The 21,551-nt window shown below is 38.3% G+C and overlaps 1 protein-coding gene across 1 annotated transcript in view; it reads right to left on the bottom strand.

Annotated features, from left to right (window-relative positions):
• RP1 (RP1 axonemal microtubule associated) overlaps positions 1 to 21,551 on the bottom strand; it is a 322,165-nt gene that overhangs the window by 185,776 nt on the left and 114,838 nt on the right. Inside the window, exons 9-12 of the mRNA XM_073998827.1 lie at positions 20,597 to 20,672; positions 19,649 to 19,725; positions 19,512 to 19,543; positions 19,211 to 19,340 (exon numbers count right to left, since the gene is read on the bottom strand). Of these exons, the coding sequence (XP_073854928.1) occupies positions 19,211 to 19,340; positions 19,512 to 19,543; positions 19,649 to 19,725; positions 20,597 to 20,672 (315 nt within the window). The remainder of the gene's footprint in view (positions 1 to 19,210; positions 19,341 to 19,511; positions 19,544 to 19,648; positions 19,726 to 20,596; positions 20,673 to 21,551) is intronic.

Raw genomic sequence — 21,551 nt, 5'->3', positions numbered from 1 at the left:
AGAGACTTAACATCCTTTTTAACCTAGTAATTGACTTTGAAAGAAGGAGCTGTGTATGCCAACTTAGGCCTCAAGAAAGGAAATAACTTTTCATCTGAGGAATACTAGTCCCTTTAAATTGTCAGGCCCAGAGAGGCATTTAAAATGTAACAAGACAGAGATGCCCCCTCTCACCTCTCCTATTCAACATAGTGCTGGAAGTTCTGGTCAGGACAATCAGGGAGGAGAAATAAATAAAGGGTATTCAATTAGGAAAACAGGAAGTCAAATTGTCCCTGTTTGCATATGACATGATTGTATATTTAGAAAACCCCATCGTCTCAGCCCCAAATCTCCTTAAGCTGATAAGCAACTTCAGAAAAGTCTTAGGATACAAAATCAATGTGCAAAAATCACAAGCATTCCTGTACATCAATAACAGACAAACAGAGAGCCAAATCATGAGTGAACTTCCATTCACAATTGCTACAAAGATAATAAAATACCTAGGAATACCACTTACAAGGGATGTGAAGGACCTCTTCAAGGAGAACTACAAACCACTGCTCAAGGAAATAAGAGAGGACACAAACAAATGGAAGAACACTCCATGCTCATGGATAGGAAGAATCAATATCATGAAAATGGTCATACTGCCCAAGGTAATTTATAGATTTAATGCCATCCCCATCAAGCTACCAATGACTTTCTTCACAGAATTGGAAAAAACTACTTTCAAGTTCATATGGAACCAAAAAAGAGCCTGCATTGCCAAGACAATCCTAAGCCAAAAGAACAAAGCTGGAGGCATCACATTACCTGACTTCAAACTATACTACAAGACTACAGTAACCAAAACAGCATGGTACTGGTACCAAAACAGAGATACAGGCCAATGGAACAGAACAGAGGCCTCAGAAATAACACCACACATCTACAACCATCCGATCTTTGACAAATCTGACAAAAACAAGCAATGGGGAAAGGATTCCCTATTTAATAAATGGTGCTGGGAAAACTGGCTAGCCATATGTAGAAAGCTGAAATTGGATCCCTTCCTTACACCTTAATTCAAGATAGATTAAAGACTTAAATGTTAGACCTAAAACCATTAAAACCCCAAGAGAAAACCTAGGCAATACCATTCAGGACATAGGCATGAGCAAGGACTTCATGACTAAAACACCAAAAGCAATGGCAACAAAAGAAAAAACTGACAAATGGGATCTAATTAAGCTAAAGAGCTTCTGCACAGCAAAAGAAACTATCATCAGAGTAAACAGGCAACCTACAGAATGGGAGAAAAGTTTTGCAATCTACCCATCGGACAAAGTGCTAATATCTAGAATCTACAAAAAACTAAAACAAATTTACAAGAAAAAAAACAAACAACCCCATCAAAAAGTGGGCAAAGGATATGAACAGACACTTCTCAAAAGAAGACATTTATGCAGCAAACAGACACATGAAAAAATGCTCATCATCACTGGTCATCAGAGAAACGCAAATCAAAACCACAATGAGATACCATCTCACACCAGTTAGAATAGCCATCATTAAAAAGTCAGGAAACAACAGATGCTGGAGAGGATGTGGAGAAATAGGAATGCTTTTACATTGTTGGTGGGAGTGTAAATTAGTTCAGCCATTCTGGAAGATGGTGTGGCAATTCCTCAAGGATCTAGAACTAGAAATACCATTTGACCCAGCCATCCCATTGCTGAGTATATACCCAAAGGATCATAAATCATACTACTATAAAGACACATGAACACGTATGTTTACTGCAGCACTGTTCACAATAGCAAAGACTTGGAACCAATCCAAATGTCCATCAAAGATACACTGGATTAAGAAAATATGGCACATATACACCACAGAATACTATGCAGCCATGAAAAAGGATGTGTTCATGTCCTTTGCAGGGACATGGATGAAGCTGGAAACCATTATTCTGAGCAAATTATCACAAGGACAGAAGACCAAACACCACACGTTCTCACTCATAGGTGGGAACTGAATAATGAGAACACTTGGACACAGGGCAGAGAACATCACACACTGGGGTCTGTCATGGTGAGAGGTGAAGCCAGCTGGGCTTCTGGGTCAGGTGAGGACTTGGAGAACTTTTGTGTCTAGCTAAAGGTTGTAAATGCACCAATCAACATTCTGTGTCTAGCTAAAGGATTGTAAATGCACCAATCAGCACTCTGTAAAAGGAACCAATCAGCAAAATGGACCAATCAGTGCTCTGTAAAATGGACCAATCAGCAGGATGTGGGCAAGGCCATATAAGGGAATAAAAGCTGGCCACCCCAGCCAGCAGTGGCAACCCACTCAGGCCCCTTCCACACTGTGGAAGCTTTGTTCTTTTGCACTTCACAATAAATCTTGCCGCTACTCACACTTTGGGTCTGCACTATTTTATGAGCTGTAACACTCACCACGAGGGTCTGCGGCTTCATTCCTGAAGTCAGCAAGACCATGAACCCACCAGAAGGAAGAAACAACTCCAGAGGCACTACCTTTAAGAGCTGTAACACTCACTGCGAAGATCTGTGGCCTCATTCCTGAAGTCAGCAAGACCACAAATCCACCAGAAGGAAGAAACTCCAGATACATCTGAACATTGGAAAGAACAAACTCTGGACACACCATCTTTAAGAACTGTAACACTCACCACGAGGGTCTGTGGCTTCATGCTTGAAGTCAGCGAGCCCAAGAACCCATCAGAAGGAACCAATTCCGGACACAGTGGGGTGGGGGGCAGGGGGAGAGATAGCATTAGGAGAAATGCCTAATGTAAATGGCGAGTTAATGGGTGCAGCAAACCAACACAGCACATGTATACCTATGTAACAAACCTGCACATTGCGCACATGTACCCTAGAACTTAAAGTATAATAAATTAATAAAATCAAATGTAACAGTAGTCACATCTCACTCCCCCTTGAGATAAGTGATTACCTCTTGAGGCCACTTGCTATTCAGGCTCTAGACTGACACCAAGTAGCCATAAAATGTCATAGTCATACACCCTATAGTTCAACCACTCACTAACCAATGTTATTTCTGTAAACCTACAAGAATTCCTGAAGAACAACTTCTGTAGTGAGCCCTCTTTTGCTCTCCGGAGCACTCTCCAAAGGCAACCTTGAAGTGTGAAATGTGTCCTGAGCTGTCGCCCTCAACCTTGGCCCAAACAAATGCTCCATATTTTTTCTCATCTTCTTTCCTTTAGGTTGGCATCCCTAAAGGGATGGCACCCTCCCAGAGAGCCCTCCTGTTATGTTCCCTGTCACCGGTAAGGGGCCGTAACCAAAGGGGAGCCTAAGGTTGCCAAGACTGCCTACATGTGGGTGGGCTATCTTGCTTCCTTGTTAAGACGAGGAAATATATGTCTGTCAACTTTGTTATTCTTCAATATTGTTTTGGCTATTCAAGGAACCTTGAAATTCCATGCGAAATTTATGATTAGCTTCTCCATTTCTGCAGAAAAGGGTGTTATGATTTTGATAGCAATTTCAGGCCAGGTCTTGTGGCTCACACCTGTAATCCCAGCACTTCCAGAGGCCAAGGTGGGTGGATCACCTGAGGTCAGGAGTTCGAGACCAGCCTGGCCAACATGTTGAAATCCTGTCTCTACTAAAAATACAAAAAAAAAAAAAAATTGTCCGGGTGTGGTGGTGCATGCCTGTAGTACCAGCTACTTGGGAGGCTGATGCAAGAGAATTGCTTGAACCCGGAAGAAGAAGTTGTAGTGAGTGGAGATCATGCCACTGCACTCCAGCCTGGGTGACAGAGTGAGACTCCATCTCAGGGGGGAAAAAAAATGATAGCGATTGCAATGAATCTGTAGATTACTCTGGAAATTTAAGATTTCCAATTTACAATCATGGACTATCTCTCCATCTATTTAGGTCTTCTTCCTTTCAAAAATGTTTAATAGCTTTGAGTATACAAAGACTTGCATTTCTTGAATTTATTGCTAAGATTTTGATGCTATTATAAATAGTTCTCCTAAATTAACTTTTGGATTGTTCATTGCTACTTCATAAAAATACAAATAATTTTTCTGTGTTTATCTTGTATCCCACAATCTTTATGACTTTATGTATTAGGTCTAATATTTTTGTGTGGATCCTTTAGGATCTTCTATATATTATATCATGTCATCTATAAATATAGTTTTACTTCTTTTTTTATTTGGATGTCTTTTATTTCTGTTTCTTGCCTGTTCTACCTAGAACTTCCAGTAAAATGTTGAATAGAAGTGGCAAAAACAGACATCCTCATCTTGTTTTTTATTTAGGGGTATAGGGGCAAAGAAGGAAAGCTTCCCCCTTCCCCCTCTGAAGGTTCACTGAAAATGAACTGAAGAAATGCAGATTAATAGGAGAAAAAAAAAAACAAATTTATTCTAATGTGCATGCTACCCAATAACCAGTGGGGTAAAAATGCTCCATAGGGGAAGATTAGGTGGGGTTGTAGCAGTAAATGATTTTGGGGAGGAAATGAGTGGACCTGGAGGCAGACATTATCTTATGAATGATTCTTTTTGGAAACTGAATGAGATAGGACCAGAGAATAAATACTATTAATAGTTGGGACAAAGTTCAAATTTCATCTGGGCTGTAATGGTGTTAAATTTTCAGTGTCTTCCTCTGTGATATGAGTTTTAATCTTCTCTGATTGATGAAATTTCAGGGAAGGAATTGAAGGCAATTGTGTTCCTCTCTGGGGTCCAGTTTTTAGGTAGAAAAGGAAACTTCAGAGAATAGCCTCATTCTCTGCTTTGGGAGAGACAGAAGATTAGAGGGGTGGGGGTCAGAGAGACCTTGAGACTGCTTCTTTAGTTCAGCATGTCAAAGCACCATATTTCAGGACATTGTTTTCTGAGTTCCGACACAGAAAGCTTTCAGTCTTTAACCACTGATTACATTAGCTGTGGGTTTTTCATAAATGCTCGTCGCCATGTAGAAGAAACTCCCTTCCATTACTAATTCATTGAATATTTTTATCATTAAAGCGTGTAATTACTTTTATATTAGAAATATTGTTTTCTAATGCTTGCAATGCCTTCTACAATGAATATTTTTTAAAATGCATCCATCATTAAATAGGCATCAATATTAACACTGAATATTCAGGACTTCCCACTGCAGAATGTAGAAGTGAAACAGCAACATGAGAAAAAAAAAAATGAGGATTACAATTAGAGATTAGAGTGATATTGCTCTTTCCATTCTTTGCCATAACTTAGTGTGAAAGGAAGGTGGAGCCCCTCTTAGTGTCCAGAGTAGCAAAATATTGTAAGCAATTACCTTACAGAACAGTTTATGAACTGCTGTAGTTAGCGACCTAATGTTGTGTAAAATATTACTCCCAAACTTCCCACCATTAAAACAAATATTTATTTCTTGGAATTTCTGCAGGTCAAGAATCTAGGAGAAACTTATCTGAGTGGCTCTTCATAAGGTTGCAATCAAGAGGTTGGTTGGGGCTGTAGATATCTAAAGGCTTGTCTGGAGCTGGAGGATCCTCCTGCAAGATGACTCACTCAAAGGGCTGTTGGCAAATGGCTTCTATTCCTTGCAATGTCAGCCTCTCCACAGGGCTGCTTGAATGTCCTTATGACATGGCAGCTGGCTTCCCCAGAATGAGCGATCCGAGAGACAGGGCCAGCAGGAATCTGTAATACCTTTTATGACCTACTCTTGAAAGTCACACAGTCATCTCCACCATATTCTATTTTTTAGAAGACAGTCACTAAATTCGGCTCATGCTCATGGGGAGAGGAATCAGGTTCCACCCTTTGAAGGGAGCAGTATCAAGTAATTTGTGAAATATTTTAAAACCTCAACATTGAAAAATGCAATTATCAGGTGGCTGGCAAGACGGCCGAATAGGAACAGCTCCGGTCTGCAGCTCCCAGCGAGATCAACGCAGAAGGTGGGTGATTTCTGCATTTCCAACTGAGGTACCCAGCTCATCTCACTGGGACTGGTTAGACAGTGGGTGCAGGCAATGGAGGGGAGCAGAAGCAGGGTGGGGTGTTGCCTAACCTGGAAAGTGTAAGGGGTCGGGGAACTCCCTGCCCTAGCCAAGGGAAGCTGTGAGGGACCATGCCATGAGAAAAGATGCACTCTTGCCCAGAAATTACACATTTCCCATGATCTTCACAACCTGAAGACCAGGAGATTTCCTCTGGTGCCTACGCCACGAGGGCCCTGGGTTTCAAGCACAAAACTGGGTGGCTGTTTGGGCAGACACTGAGCTAGCTTCAGGAGTTATTTTTCATACCCCAGTGGCACCTGGAAAGCCAGTGAGGCAGAACAGTTCACTCCCCTGGAAAGGGGGCTGAAGCCAGGGAGCCAAGTGGTCTAGCTCAGCAGATCTCAGCTCCACAGAGTCCAGCAAGCTACAATCCACTGGGGAAATTCTTGTGGCCAGCGCAGCAGTCTGACGTCAACCTGAGATGCTCCAGCTTGGTGGGGGGAGAGGCATCCGTCATGTTATTACTGAGGCTTGAGAGTAGGCAGTTTTCCCCTGACAGTGTAAACAAAGTTTCCAGCAAGTGTGAACTGGGCAGAGCCCGCCGCAGCTCAGCTAAGCTGCTGTGGCCAGACTGCCTCTCTACATTACTCCTCTCTGGGCAGAGCATCTCTGAAAGAAGGGCAGCAACCCCAGTCAGGGGCTTATAGATAAAACTCCCATCTTCCTGGGACAGAGCACATGGGGGAAGGGGCAGCTATGGGCACAGCTTCAGCAGACTTAAACGTTCCTGCCTGCTGGCTCTGAAGATAGCAGCGGATCTCCCAGCATAGTGCTCGAGCTCTGCTAAGGGACAAACTGCCTCCTCAAGTGGGTCCCTGACCCTTGTGCCTCCTGACTGAGAGACACCTCCCAGCAGGGGTCGACAGACACCTCATACAGGAGAGCTCCAGCTGGCATCTGGTGGGCACACCTCTGGGATGAAGCTTCCAGAGGAAGGAACAGGCAGCAATATTTGCTGTTCTCCAGCCTCTGCTGGTGATACCCAGGCAAACAGGGTCTGGAGTGGACCTCCAGCAAACTCCAACAGACCTGCAGCTGAGGGGCCTAACTGTTAGAAGGAAAACTAACAAACATAAAGGAATAGCATCAACATCAACAAAAAGGACATCCACACAGAAACGCCATCTGAAAGTCACCAACATCAAAGACCAAAGGTAGAAAACTCCACAAAGATGAGGAAAAATGATCGCAAAAAAGACTGAAAATTCCAAAAACCAGAATGCCTCTTCCCCTCCATAGGATCACAACTCCTCACCAGCAAGGGAACAAAACTGGACAGAGAATGAGTCTGACAATTTGACAGAAGTAGGCTCCAGAATGTGGGTAATAACAAACTCCTCCAAGCTAAAGGGGCATGTTCTAACCCAATGCAAAAAAGCTAAGAATAACCAGTTTAGAGAAGAACATAAATGACCTGATGGAGCTGAAAAACAGCACAAGAACTTCGTGAAGCATACACAAGTATCAACAGCCAAATCGATCAAGCAGAAGAAAGGATATCAGAGATTGAAGATCAACTTAATGAAATAAAGTATGAAGACAAGATTAGCAAAAAAAGAATGAACAAAGCCTCCAAGGAATATGGGACTGTGTGAAAAGACCAAACCTACTTTTGATTGGTGTACCTGAAAGTGACAGGGAGAATGGAACCAAGTTGGAAAACACTCTTCAGGATATTATGCAGGAGAACTTCCCCAACCTAGAAAGACAAGCCAACATTCAAATTCAGGAAATACAGAGAACACCACAAAGATACTCCTCGAGAAGATCAACCCCAAGACACATAATTGTCAGATTCACCAAGGCTGACATGAAGGAAAAAATGTTAAGGGCAGCCACTGAGAAAGGTTGGGTTACCCACAAACAGAAGTCTATCAGACTAACAGCAGATCTCTCTGCAGAAATCCTATAAGCCAGAAGAGAGTGGGGACCAATATACAACATTTTTAAAGAAAAGAATTTTCAACCCAGAATTTTATATCCAGCCAAACTGAGCTTCGTAAGTGAAGGAGAAATAAAATCCTTTACGGACAAGCATATGCAGAGAGATTTTGTTACCACCAGGTCTGCTTTACCAGAGCTCCTGAAGGAAGCACTAAAAATGGAAAGGAAAAACTGGTACAAGTCACTGCAAAAACATACCACATTCTAAAGACCATCGACACTATGAAAAAACTGCATCAACTAATGGTCAAAATAAGCAGCTAGCATCATAATGACAGAATCAAATTCACACATAACAATATTAACTTAAATGTAAATGGGCTAAATGCCCCAATTAAAAGACTCGGACTGGCAAACTAGATAAAGAGTCAGGACCCATCAGTGTGCTGTATTCAGGAGACCCATCTCATGTGCAAAGACACACACAGACTCAAAATAATAGCATGGAGAAATATTTACCAAGCAAATGGAAAGCAAAAAGAAAAGCAGGGGTTGCAATCCTAGCCTCTGATAAAACAACTTTAAACCAACAAAGATAAAAAAAGACAAAAAGGGCATTACATAATGGTAAAGGGATCAATGCAACAAGAAGAGAAAACTATCCTAAATATACATGCACTCAATACTGGAGCACCCAGATTCATAAAACAAGTTCTTAGAGACCTACAAAGAGACTTAGACTCCCACACAATAACAGTGGGAGACTTTAACACCCCACTGTCAATATTAGACAGATCAATGAGACACAAACTTAACAAGGATATTCAGGATTTGAACTCAGCTCTAGAACAAGCAGACCTAATAGACATCAACAGAACTCTCCACCCCAAAGCAACAGACTATACATTCTTCTCAGCACCACATCACACTAATTCTAAAACTGACCACATAATTGGAAGTAAAACATTCCCAGCAAATGCAAAAGAATGGAAATCATAACAATCAGTCTCTCAGACCACAGAGCAATCAAATTAGAACTCAGGATTAAGAAACTCACTCAAAACCACACAATACATAGAAACTGAACAACCTGCTCCTGAATGACTATTGGGTAAAAATGAAATCAAGGCAGAAATAAGTTAAGTTCTTTGAAACCAATGAGAACAAAGACACAACATAACATAATCTCTGGGACACAACTAAAACAGTATTTAGAGGGAAATTTATAGCATTAAATGCCCAGAGAAGAAAGCAGGAAAGATCTAAACTCAACAGTCTAACATCACAATTAAAAGAACTAGAGAAGCAAGAGCAAACAACTTCAAAAGCTAGCAGAAGGCAAGAAATAACTAAGATTAGAGCAGAGCTGAAGGAGATAGAGACATGAAAAACACTTCAAAAAAACCAATGAATCCAAGAGCTGGTTTTTTGAAAAGATCAACAGAATAGATAGATCGCTAGCCAGACTAATAAAGAAGAAAAGAGAGAATAATCAAATAGACACAATAAAAAAGGATAAAGGGGAGATTACCACTGATCCCACATAAATACAAACTACCATCCGAGAATACTATAAACACCCCTACACAAACAAACTAGAAAATCTACAAGAAATGGATAAATTCCTGGACACATACACCCTCCCAAAACTAAAACAGGAAGAAGTCAAATCCTTGAATAGACCAATAACAAGTTCTGATATTGAGGCAGTAATTAATAGCCTACCAGCCAAAAAAAAAAATCAGGAGAAGATGGATTCACAGCTGAATTCTACCAGAGGTGCAAAGAAGAGCTGGAACCATTCCTTCTGAAACTATTCCAATCAATAGAAAAAGAAGGAATCCTCCCTAACTCATTTTATGAAGCCAGCATCATCCTGATACCAAAACTTGGCAGAGACACACACACAAAAAAATTTCAGGCCAATGTCCCTGATGAACATTGACATGAAAATCCTCAATAAAATACTGGTAAACTGAATCCTGAAGCAAATCAAAAACTTATCCACCACGATCAAGTCAGCTTCATCCCTGGGATACAAGGCTGGTTCAACAGATGCAAATAAATAAATGTAATCCATCACATAAAAGAAACAATGACAAAAAACACATGATTATCTCAATAGATGCAGAAAAGGCCTTTGACAAAAGTCAACATCCCTTCATGCTAAAAACTCTCAATAAACTAGGTACTGATAGAACGTATTTCAAAATAATAAGAGCTATTTATGACAAACTCACAGCCAATATCATACTGAATAGGCAAAAACTGGAATCATTCCCTTTGAAAACAGGCACAAGATAAGGATGCCCTCTCTCACCACTCCTATTCAACATAGTGTTGGAAGTTCTGGCCAGGGCAATCAGGCAAGATAAAAAAAATAAAGGGTATTCAAATAGGAAGAGAGGAAGTCAAATTCTCTCTGTTTGCAGATGACATGATTATATATTTAGAAAACCCCATCGTCTCAGCCCAAAAGCTCCTTAAGCTGATAAGCAACTTCAGCACAATCTCAGGATACAAAATCAATGTGCAAAAATCACAAGCATTCAAAGACACTAATAATAGACAAACAGAGAGCCAAATCATGAGTGAACACCCATTCACAATTGCTTCAAAGAGAATAAAATACCTAGGAATATAACTTACAAGGGATGTGAAGGACCTCTTCAAGGAGAACTACAAACCACTGCTCAAGGAAATAAGAGAGAACACAAACAAATGGAAGAACATTCCATGCTCATGGATAGGAAGAATCAATATTGTGAAAATGGCCATACTGCCCAAAGTAATTTATAGATTCAATGCTATCCCCATCAGCTACCACTGATTTTCATCACAGAATTAGAAAAAACTACTTTAAATTTCATATGGAACCAAAAAAGAGCCCGTATAGCCAAGACAATCATAAACAAAAAGAACAAAGCTGGAGGCATCATGCTACCTGACTTCAAACTATACTACAAGGCTACAGTAACCAAAACAGCATGATACTGGTACCAAAACAGACATATAGACCAATGGAACAGAACAGAGGCCTCAGAAATAACACCACACATCCATAGCCATCTGATCTTTGATGAATCTGACAAAAACAAGCAATGAGGAAAGGATTCCCTATTTAATAAATGGTGTTGGGAAAACTGGCTAGCTATATGCAGAAAAATGAAACTGGAACCCTTCCTTACACCTTATATAAAAATTAACTCAAGATGGTTTAAAGACTTAAACATAAGACCTAAAACTATAAAAACCCTAGAAGAAAACCTAGGCAATACCATTCAGGACATAAGGATGGACAAAGACTTCATGACTAAAACACCAAAAGCAATGGCAACAAACGAAAAAACTGACAAATGGGATCAAATTAAGCTAAAGAGCTTCTGCACAGCAAAAGAAACTATCATTAAACAGGCAACCTATAGAATGGGAGAAAATGTTTGCAATCTATCCATCTGACAAAGGTCTAATATCCAGAATCTACAAAGAATTTGAACAAATTTATAAGAAACAAACAAATAACCCCATCAAAAAATGGGCAAAGGATATGAACAGACACTTCTCAAAAGAAGACATTTATGCGGCCAACAAACATATGAAAAAAAGCTCATCATCACTGGTCATCAGAGAAATGCAAATCAAAAGTACAATGAGATACCACCTCTGGCTAGTTAGAATGGCAATCATTAAAAAGTCAGGAAACAACACATGCTGGAGAGGATGTGGAGAAATAGGAATGCTTTTACACTGTTGGTGGGAGTGTAAATTAGTTCAACCATTGTGGAAGACAGTCCACAATGATCTAGAACCAGAAATATCATTTGACCTAGGAATCCCATTACTGGGTATATACCCAAAGGATTATAAATCATTCTACTATAAAGACACATGCACACATGTTTATTGCAGCACTGTTCACAATAGCAAAGACTTGGAACCAACACAAATACCCATCAGTGATAGACTTGATAAAGAAAATGTGGTGTATATACACCATGGAATACTATGCAGCCATAAAAAAGGATGAGTTCATGTCATTTGCAGGGACATGGATGAAACTGGAAAGCATCATTCCCAGCAAAGTAACACAAGAAGAGAAAACCAAACAATGCATGTTTTCACTCATAAGTGGGAGTTGAACAATGACAACACATGGACACAGTGAGGGGAACATCACAAACTGGGGCCTGTCGGGGGATGGAGGGCTTGGGGAAGTATAGCATTAGGAGAAATACCTAATGTAGATGATGGGTTGATGGGTGCAGCAAACCACTATAGCATGTGTATACCTATGTAACAAACCTGCATGTTATGCACGTGTATCCCAGAAATTAAAGTATAGTAAAAAATATTTTTTTAAAAAAATAGGATTATGCAGAGGCATGTCCAGTCAGTGACTACTAGGGCAGAAAAAGTAGCTTAACTAATAACCTTCATTAACCTACACAAAATGCTCTGTTGCAGCCTTCCTGTTCTTCTTCAAACCACTGCTTTTTAGACTTTTACTTTCCTGATTCTTTCTAGGAATTGAGTAATACAAAAGATTATTTTTAATAATTAAAAAAGAAAAATGCAATTATCTTTTCCATATGCAATAGTCTGACATGGCATGAATAAACACTCCAAAAACAAAAAGCAAAAAATCCACACTCAAAACCTGGTAAAATTATTTACATAAATCAATATGGAGATAATCTAGGACAGAGGAAAACTTCCAGTTGTGTAATATATTTTAAATATTTAAAAATCTTTTAGTAGCATAAATCAATTATATCCAAATCCAGATTATAAGTTTTTCTCTTGAAAGGTTATTATAAAATGAAAAAAAACTATATGAATCTGTATTTTATAGTAAATATTTTGACATTTCAAGGGATGTAAAGTTTGTGAAACTAGCCCTGACATAGAAGTAGCCATCAAGGGTTCATTGTTAAAAACTGAATAGCTTTAGTTGTCTGGTCCTTCCTTTTAGTGATAAGATCCCACAACACAGACAACACTTGTTTGTGACTGCCATTGTCAATGTTGGCTACAGTATTGTTTCTAGTACCTAAAGGGTTTATTATCATATAATGAAGTTCCCTGTGGCATTTCAAAGAACTTATCATGTTATGTATCTACTTTTAGGCCTAGTATTGCCAAGAAGTGGTTCAGCAGAACTCAGAAATGAGCACTCTAACTCTCTAAGTATGGAAAAAACTAAATTCACAAGCAGCTGAATAACTAAATAGAAATATTGGCTCATGGTGGCAAAAAAACACAAAAAAAACCAACATTGTTTTCTGGAGTGAAAATTATAAGTCAAAATATCTCAGGGAGATAGTCTTAAAATATTTTCTTGAAAAGATGTCTACAGGTCAGCATTGTTCATCAAAACACTTTCCAGGCATGTGAAAACTGATTCATTAGTGTGAATTTATGGGACACTGAGCATAACATCAGGAAATAATCCTGCAAGTAATTATCACACATAAAAGACCTCCTGTTGCAAAAATGTCAGTTACACTGAGGAAAATTACTCATATTATTCTCCACCTGCCTTTTTTGGAACTTCTCATTCTGCTTTGTATATGGCAGGACTAGCATATTAAGATGCTAGAAACACTGAAGGGTAAAAAGTTTTTCTATTTGCATCATCTATCAGTTAGTTTGATCCACACAGAGGCTCACATGCTAGCGGTTGGTGATGGTTGCTTGTTGGAGATTCAGCTGGGGCTTTCAGGGCCAGTTCTTTCCTGAAGGACCTCTCTGCATGGCTGCCTGGTTTCCTTTCTACCTGAGGGCTGGGTTCCAAGAAGGATTAATTCAAAAAGTGAGGATAGAAGATGCAGACCTTAGAAGTTCAAGTGTTGAATCAGCTGCATTCAATTAGTCATAACACCGAGAACAGGGGTGTCCAATCTTTTGGCTTTCCAAGGCCACATTGGAAGAATTATCTTGGGCCACACATAAAACACACTAACACTAAGTATAGAAAAGAAAAAAAAATCTCATAATGTTTTAAGAAAGTTTATGAATTTGTGCTGCATTCAGATTCATTCTCTGGCTCATTCTCTAGAAGGAAGGATGGACAGCCCTATATAAGATCAGAGTTTCCACTCCTCAGCAAATGCAAAAGAACTGAAATCATAACAGTCTCTCAGATCACAGTGCAATCAAATTAGAACTCAAAATTTAGAAATTCACTCAAAACCACACAACTACATGGAAATGGAACGACCTGCTCCTGAATGAATCCTGGGTAAATAATGAAATTAAGGCAGAAATCAAGAAGTTCTTTGAAACTAGTGAGAACAAAGAGACAGCATACCAGAACTCTGGGACACAGCTAAAGCAGTATTAAGAGGGAAATTTATAGCACTAAATGCCCTCATCAAAAAGTTAGATCTCAAATCAACAACCTAACATCACAACTAAAGGAACTAGAGAACCAAGAGCAAATAAACTCCAAAGCTAGCAGAAGATAAGAAATAACTAATATCAGAGCTGAACTGAAGGAGACAGAGACATAAAAAACCCTTCAAAAAATCAACAAGCTGGTTTTTTGAAAAAAAAATAATAATAATAAAATAGACCGCTGCACCTATCAACCCATCACCTAGGTATTAAGCCCAGCATGCATCAGCTCTTTTCCCTAATGCTCTCCCACTTCTGCCCTCCCACAACAAGCCACAGTAAGTGTTGTTCCCCTCCCTGTGTCCATGTGTTCTCATGTTCAGCTCCCACTTATAAGTGAGAACATGGAGTGTTTTGTTTTCTGTTCCTGTGTTAGTTTGCTGAGAATATTGGCTTCCAGTTTCATCCACGTCCCTGTAAAGGGCATGATCTCATTCCTTTTTAGGACTCCACAGCATTCCATTGTGTATATATACCTGCACATCCTGCATATGTACCTCAAAACTTAAAAAGTGAAATAAACCACTAGTTAGACTAATAAAGAAGAAAAAAGAATCAAATGGACACAATCAGAAATGATAAAGGAAATATCACCACTGACCCCACAGAAATACGAACAGCCATCAGAGAATACTATATACACCTCTATGTACATAAAGTAGAAAATCTAGAAGAAATTGATAAATTCCTGGATGCACACACCCTCCCATGACTGAACCAAGAAGAAACTGAATCCCAAAATAGATCAATAATGAGTTCTGAAATTGAGGCAGTAATAAATAGCCTACCAACCAAAAAAAGCCTACGACCAGAAAGATTTACAGCTGAATTCTACCAGAGGTACAAAGAGGACCTGGTACCATTCCTACTGAAACTATTCCAAACAACTGAAAAGCAGAGACTCCTCCCTAACTCATTTTATGAGGCCAGCATCATCCTGATACCAGAACCTGGTAGAGATACAACAAAAAAAGAAAACTTCAGGTCAATATCCCCAATGAACATAGATGCAAAAATCCTCAATAAAATACTGGCAAACAGATACAACAGCACATCAAAAAGTTTATCCATCACCATCAAGTTGGCTTCATCCCTGGGATGCAAGGTTGATTCAACATACGCAAATCAATAAATGTAATTCATCACATAAACAGAACTAAAGACAAAAACCACAGGATTATCTCAATAGACACAGAAAAGACCTTTGGTAAAATTCAACATCCCTTCATGTCAAAAAAATAAATAAACCTCTCAATCAACTAGGTATTGAAGGAGCATACCTCAAAATAATAAGAGCCATATATGACAAACCCACAGCCACTATCGTACTGAATGAGCAAAAGCTGGAAGCATTCCCTCTGAAAGCAGGCATAAGATAAGGATGCCCTCTCTCACGACTCCTATTTAACATAGTGTTGGAAGTCCTGGCCAGGGCTAACAGTAAGAGGAAGAAATAAAGCATATTCAAATAGGAAGAGAGGAAGTCAAATTATCCTTGTTTGCAGATGGCATAACCCTATATCTAGAAAATCCCATTGTCTCAGCCCAAAAGCTTCTTAACAACTTTAAAGTCTCAGGATACAAAATCAATGTGCAAAAATCATAAGCATTCATATATACCAACAACAAGCATGCGGAGAGCCAAATCATGAATGAACTCCCATTCACTATTGCTACAAAGAGAATAAACTACCTAGGAATCCAACTTACAAGGGATGTGAAGGACCTCTTCAAGGAGAACTGCAAACCACTGCTCAAGGAAATCAGAGAGAACACAAACAAATAGAGAAACAGTCCATGCTTATGGAGAGGAAGAATCAATATCACGAAAATGGCCATACTGCCCAAAGTAATTTATAGAGCCAATGTCATTACTATTAAATCACCACTGACATTCTTCACAGAATTAGAACAAAAGCTATGTTAAAATTCATATGGAACCAAAAACAAGCCCATATAGCAAAGACAATTCTAAACAAAAAGAACAAAGCTGAAGGCATCATGCTACCTGACTTCAAACTATACTAAAAGGCTACAGTAACCAAAACAGCAGGGTACTGGTACAGATATATATAGACCAATGAAACAGAACAGAGGCCTCAGAAATAATGCCACATATCTACAGCCAACTGATCTTTGACAAACCTCACAAAAACAAGCGATGGAAAAAGGACTGCCTATTTAATAAATGGTGTTGGGAAAACTGACTAGCCATATGCAGAAAATGGAAACTGGATCCCTTCCTTATACCTTATACAAAAATTAACTCAAGATGGATTAAAGACTCAAATGTAAAACCCAAAACAATAAAAACCCTAGAAGAAAATCTAGGCAATAACATTCAGAACTTAGGCAGGGGCAAAGATTTCATGATGAAAACACCAAAAGCAATTGCAACAAAAGAAAAAATTGACAAATGGGATCTAATTAAACTAAAGAGCTTCTGTACAGTAAAAGAAACTATCATCAGAGTGAACAGACAGCCTAGAGAATGGGAGAAAAATTCTGCAATCTATCCATCTGACAAAGGTCTAATGTCTAGAATTTATAATTTTCTTCAAAAATTTTACAAGAAAAAAACCCGTTAGAGAAATGTAAATTAGAGAAATATAAATCAAAACCACAATGAGATACCATCTCACGCCAGTCAGAATGGAGATTATTAAAAAGTCAATGACTTTGCTACTGTGAATAGTGCTGCAATAAACACACGTGTGCATGTGTCTTTATAATCGAATGATTTATATTCCTGTGGGTATATACTTGGTAACGGGATTGCTGGGTAAAATGGTATTTCTGGTTCTAGATCCTTGAGGAATTGCCATACTGATTTCCACAATGGTTGAACTAATTTATGTTCCCACTAATAACCTAGGTGATGGGTTGATAGGTGAAGCAAACCACCAAGGCACATGTATACCTATCTAACAAACCTGCACATTCTGCACAAGTATCCCAGAACTCAGAGTAAAAAAAAAAAAAAAAAAAAAAATTAAATTTTTAAAAAGGGGAATAAAAGTCAAGAAACAACAGATGCTGGTGAGATTGCAGAGAAAAAGGAATGCTTTTACACTGCTGGTGGGAATGTAAGTTAGTTCAACCATGTGGAAGGCAGTGTGGTAATTCCTCAAAGATCTAGAAGCAGAAACACCATTTGGCCCAGCAATTCCATTACTGGGTATATACCCAAAGTAATATAAATCATGCTATTATAAAGATACATGCCTGTGTACATTCACTACAGCACTATTCACAATAACAATGACATGGAATCAACCCAAATGCCCATCAATGACAGACTGGATAAAGAAAATGTGGTACATAACTACCATGGAATACTATGCAGCATAAAAAGAAATGAGATCATGTCTTTTGCAGGGACAAGGATGGAGCTAGAAGCCATTATCCTCAGCAAACTAATCCAGGAACAGAAAACCAAACACTGCATGTTCTCACTTATAAGTGGGAGCTGAATGATGAGAACAAATGGACACATCAGGGGGTGGGGGTCCAGGGGAGGGACAGCATCAGGAAGAATAGCTAATGGGTGCTGGGCTTAATGACTAGGTGAAGGGTTGATCTGTATAGCAAACCACCATGGCACAAGTTTACCTGTGTAACAAACCTGCACATGTACCCTGGAACTTAAAAGTTGATTTTATATATATATATGCACAAAAAATAAAAATAGAAAATATAAGATCATAGTTTCCTAATTTGCAAATTTCTCTCTTTTAATGTACCTGACTGCGTGTGCTGGTACCATTGGGACCTCACATCGTGATACTGCAGGACTGGAGTTCAGGGAACCCAACACAAGAAACTGCTCTGGCTGGTGCACTTGATGTGAGAAATAAATGGTCTTGGTCTCTGACCCAGTGGTTTCCTACAAGTGAGGTACAATTTAGATCCTTCACAGTTTCTGATTTAACAATGGGAGATATTTTTGTGGCCATATCTGCAAATAAGAGATACTAATAAAGAAAAAGAATAACAACAGTGGCAGCAGAGAACCCAGGGAATAGGATGAAGGGCCACTTTGACTGATGTAAGTGGATAAGTAATCTCAAGTGGGAACTAATTTTTGCCGAGGTAAGGAAAATGTCTAAAGAATAATTTTGGAAACAGAAGCTCCTAGGAAGTATTTTTAGACAGATGCTTATTTTCATACAGGAGAAAACTGGTTGTTCCCTAGGATCTCAAATACGAGGCAGAAGAGGTTACATTTTGAGACATGCTGTAGGTTAGTAGCTCCAGCACATCCTCGAGACTGAACGGCACAGTTTCCAGCATAGTAAAGTACAGTTAAATTCATAGGTGTAGCAGGCAAATATGGTTTAAATAATAAAGGTCCAAATTCAAAAAGAGTTGGAGGTTTGGGTTTATAGTCAAACATCTACCATCATCAGTTTACTCTTTTGTTAATTCTCATGGTTATAGCTTCATGACATGCAGATATTAAACATCAAATCTAGTTTTTCCTTGCCTTGTTTTCCTTTGTACATTTATTAGGACACTAGCTACAAATAACAATTATTAGAATTGTTGTATTTATCTTCTTCATTAGATTATGAATGTCTGAAATTTAGAATAATATTTTAGTTATTTCCTCTGGCCCTCAAATTATTTAACATGGTGTTTTGGTAACTGCCTACATTTTATTCTTCAATTAATTAATGCCAAATATACATATTTTTCACAGTGTCCAGATTTAAAGCCTGTCATCTATTTATCATTTTTATTAATGCAGAGAGTAAATTATTTAAATGGCCTAACACTTGTGTAAAGCTATCTGTAAAAAGAACAATACTATAAATTAAACAGTGTCTAGAAATCTACATTCCTTTAACTCCTAGAACTGTCCAGCACCACAAGCTTTATACGATGGTTTTACCATATTTGTCTGTCTTCTCTCCAATGGCATCAACTGTGCCATCTGGATGCAGACGGACAAACCCTCCAGTCAGCTTGTTATAGAACTGAAGAGTATTTCCTTTTGTAAATTTCCAGCTTTCTGCAGTCCACTAAAAAGAAAAACAAAACAAAACAAACAAAAACACCAGCATGAGAAGAAACAAAGAGAAGAAATTGCTAAGAAACAGTACTTACTAGACACTATAGGCTGTTTTAACACATCAAATAGTCATTTGAACATTGTTTATATGAAATAATCTTAAAGCCCAAAAAAAACTTACTGTTTCTTTTCTCTTAAGTTCCAGCTTCTGCCCTGAGAAGATAAAGGAAAGAGAGGGTCATTAATTTCAGAGTGTCATGCTTTCTCCAGTCATCATAAAACATAGTTTTCCAGGAAATGTGTATACATGACACCTACTTGCAAAGAAGATACTGTTATCCCTGGCATACAGTTCTCTGACAATTTTACAATCATCTTCCCCCTGATCTAGCCATCTGTGAAAAGAAAAGTGCATTGATTATTTTCAGACTTTGTATTTACATTAACCATTGGCAATTATCTTCCCAAGTCAGAAATACAAGATAGCAGGAATTGGAAAAGACGTGACCATCTGGCTCTCAAAGGCAGAGTAGTACAGAATGGGAAAGAAAATCCTAAAATGACTACAAGACTGCAAGGGAGGTAGAAGAAGCAGTTACTATCTGGAAACGCTAAAATATGTTTTTGCCTAATACACAGGTGAGTAACTCAATCGGTCTGCTAACTGTCAAAATCATAGATGTTATAGTCACTGGATCAATTTATCCTGTCCTTTGATCACTAACTATAGTTTAAACTCTAAGCAGTTATTTCATAAATGGTTATTATGGGTTCCATAGGAAAAGAGGCAGGACAATGTCAAAAAAAAAAAAAGCAAATCTATCACCAAAGCAAACTTATCACCACTGCTGGGAAAATAACTCAAAAATCAAGGTCCATTGACAGTGAGTAAGCTACTATCATCTTTGTATAAACAGCTACGTGAAACACTGTGTACATTTATTATTTTTGAACCGAATTTGGGACCTAGTCCAAAGGGAATATGTTTTCTTGTCAGAGACTTTCATTTTTCTTTCTGATATGAACAGAGAAGTCATATTTTTAAAAATCTATCTTAATTTACCATTAAATATTAAATTTGTATCATTAGGAATGATGATAAACATAACAAATGTCTTTCTCAATAGCATAAAGAGCCTCTAAGGTTAATGTTCACAGAAGTTAACCAACAAAGCCTCGGTGACTAGGAGCAACTAAATAAGCTACCCAGTTCTCAATGCATAAACTTGGAATGGATTTTTTCAATGTAAAAGTACACCTACAAACCTGTGACAGAAGAACGCATATTCGTAATTTGTTGTGGGATCCTTGATAACAACATCATCAAGAAACCAGCCATTTCCTAAACACAAATTAAAGAATGAAAATGTAACATGAATAAATATGGTCCAATATTATTTCAAGTTTTGAGAAACAAGTTCCAACTTCCAAATATACATAAAGGCCTTGCACAATATAAAGCTTTAGTACTTCAAATAAAGCAAAGTATAACAGAAGTAAACTGTAAGGAATGTATTTCTTGTACATATAACAAAAGCAAAGCATTATTTTAAGGCTTCATACCTTATGATATCTATTTCAGTGTGCTTTTCCAAACAATTGAAAATAGAACAATTCTGTAGCTGCTTTTAATTTCATAAACTGGATTCACAATCCCAAACCTAACATGTTCCAAATAATATATACTTGATGAGTTACCAACACTTTCTATTTCCAGGAAGTTTTTAAAGTTCAAATTTAAACAAAATCTGCATAAAATATTTATGTTTTGATAGACTAAAAATGAGTAACCATTCAGAAATTCTGTCCAAGCACATAGACTCAGCTGGTATACATAAAGATAGACATTTCTTTTTAAATGTTTAATTTCATATTAATTTGCAAACTAGAGTTAGTTAAAATCATTTTTACTTACACATAAAATATTTTAATTAGTCATAGTGGTTTTGTCTATGCAAAGATCCAGCTCAAAATATATTCTACTCTAATGAAAATTATTGAGTTGGTGAGTGTATACTCATCAGCTATAGGATAAAATTTATTTTTTTCTTTTATTTTTTATTTGTATATATTTAGAGACAGAGGCTCACTCTGTCACCCAGGCTGGAGTGCAGTAGTGCAATCACAGTTTACTGTAGCCTTGAACTCTTGAACTCAAGCAATCTTCCAGCCTCAGCCTCTCAAGTAGCTGGGATTCCAGGTGTGTGCCACCATGCCCAGC

The sequence above is a fragment of the Macaca fascicularis genome, chromosome 8 (genome assembly GCF_037993035.2).
Source record: "Macaca fascicularis isolate 582-1 chromosome 8, T2T-MFA8v1.1".
In the NCBI taxonomy this organism is placed as follows: Eukaryota; Metazoa; Chordata; class Mammalia; order Primates; family Cercopithecidae; genus Macaca; species Macaca fascicularis.
The sequence above is the reverse complement of the archived record's forward strand: the minus strand, read 5'-3'. Positions and strand labels throughout refer to the sequence as shown.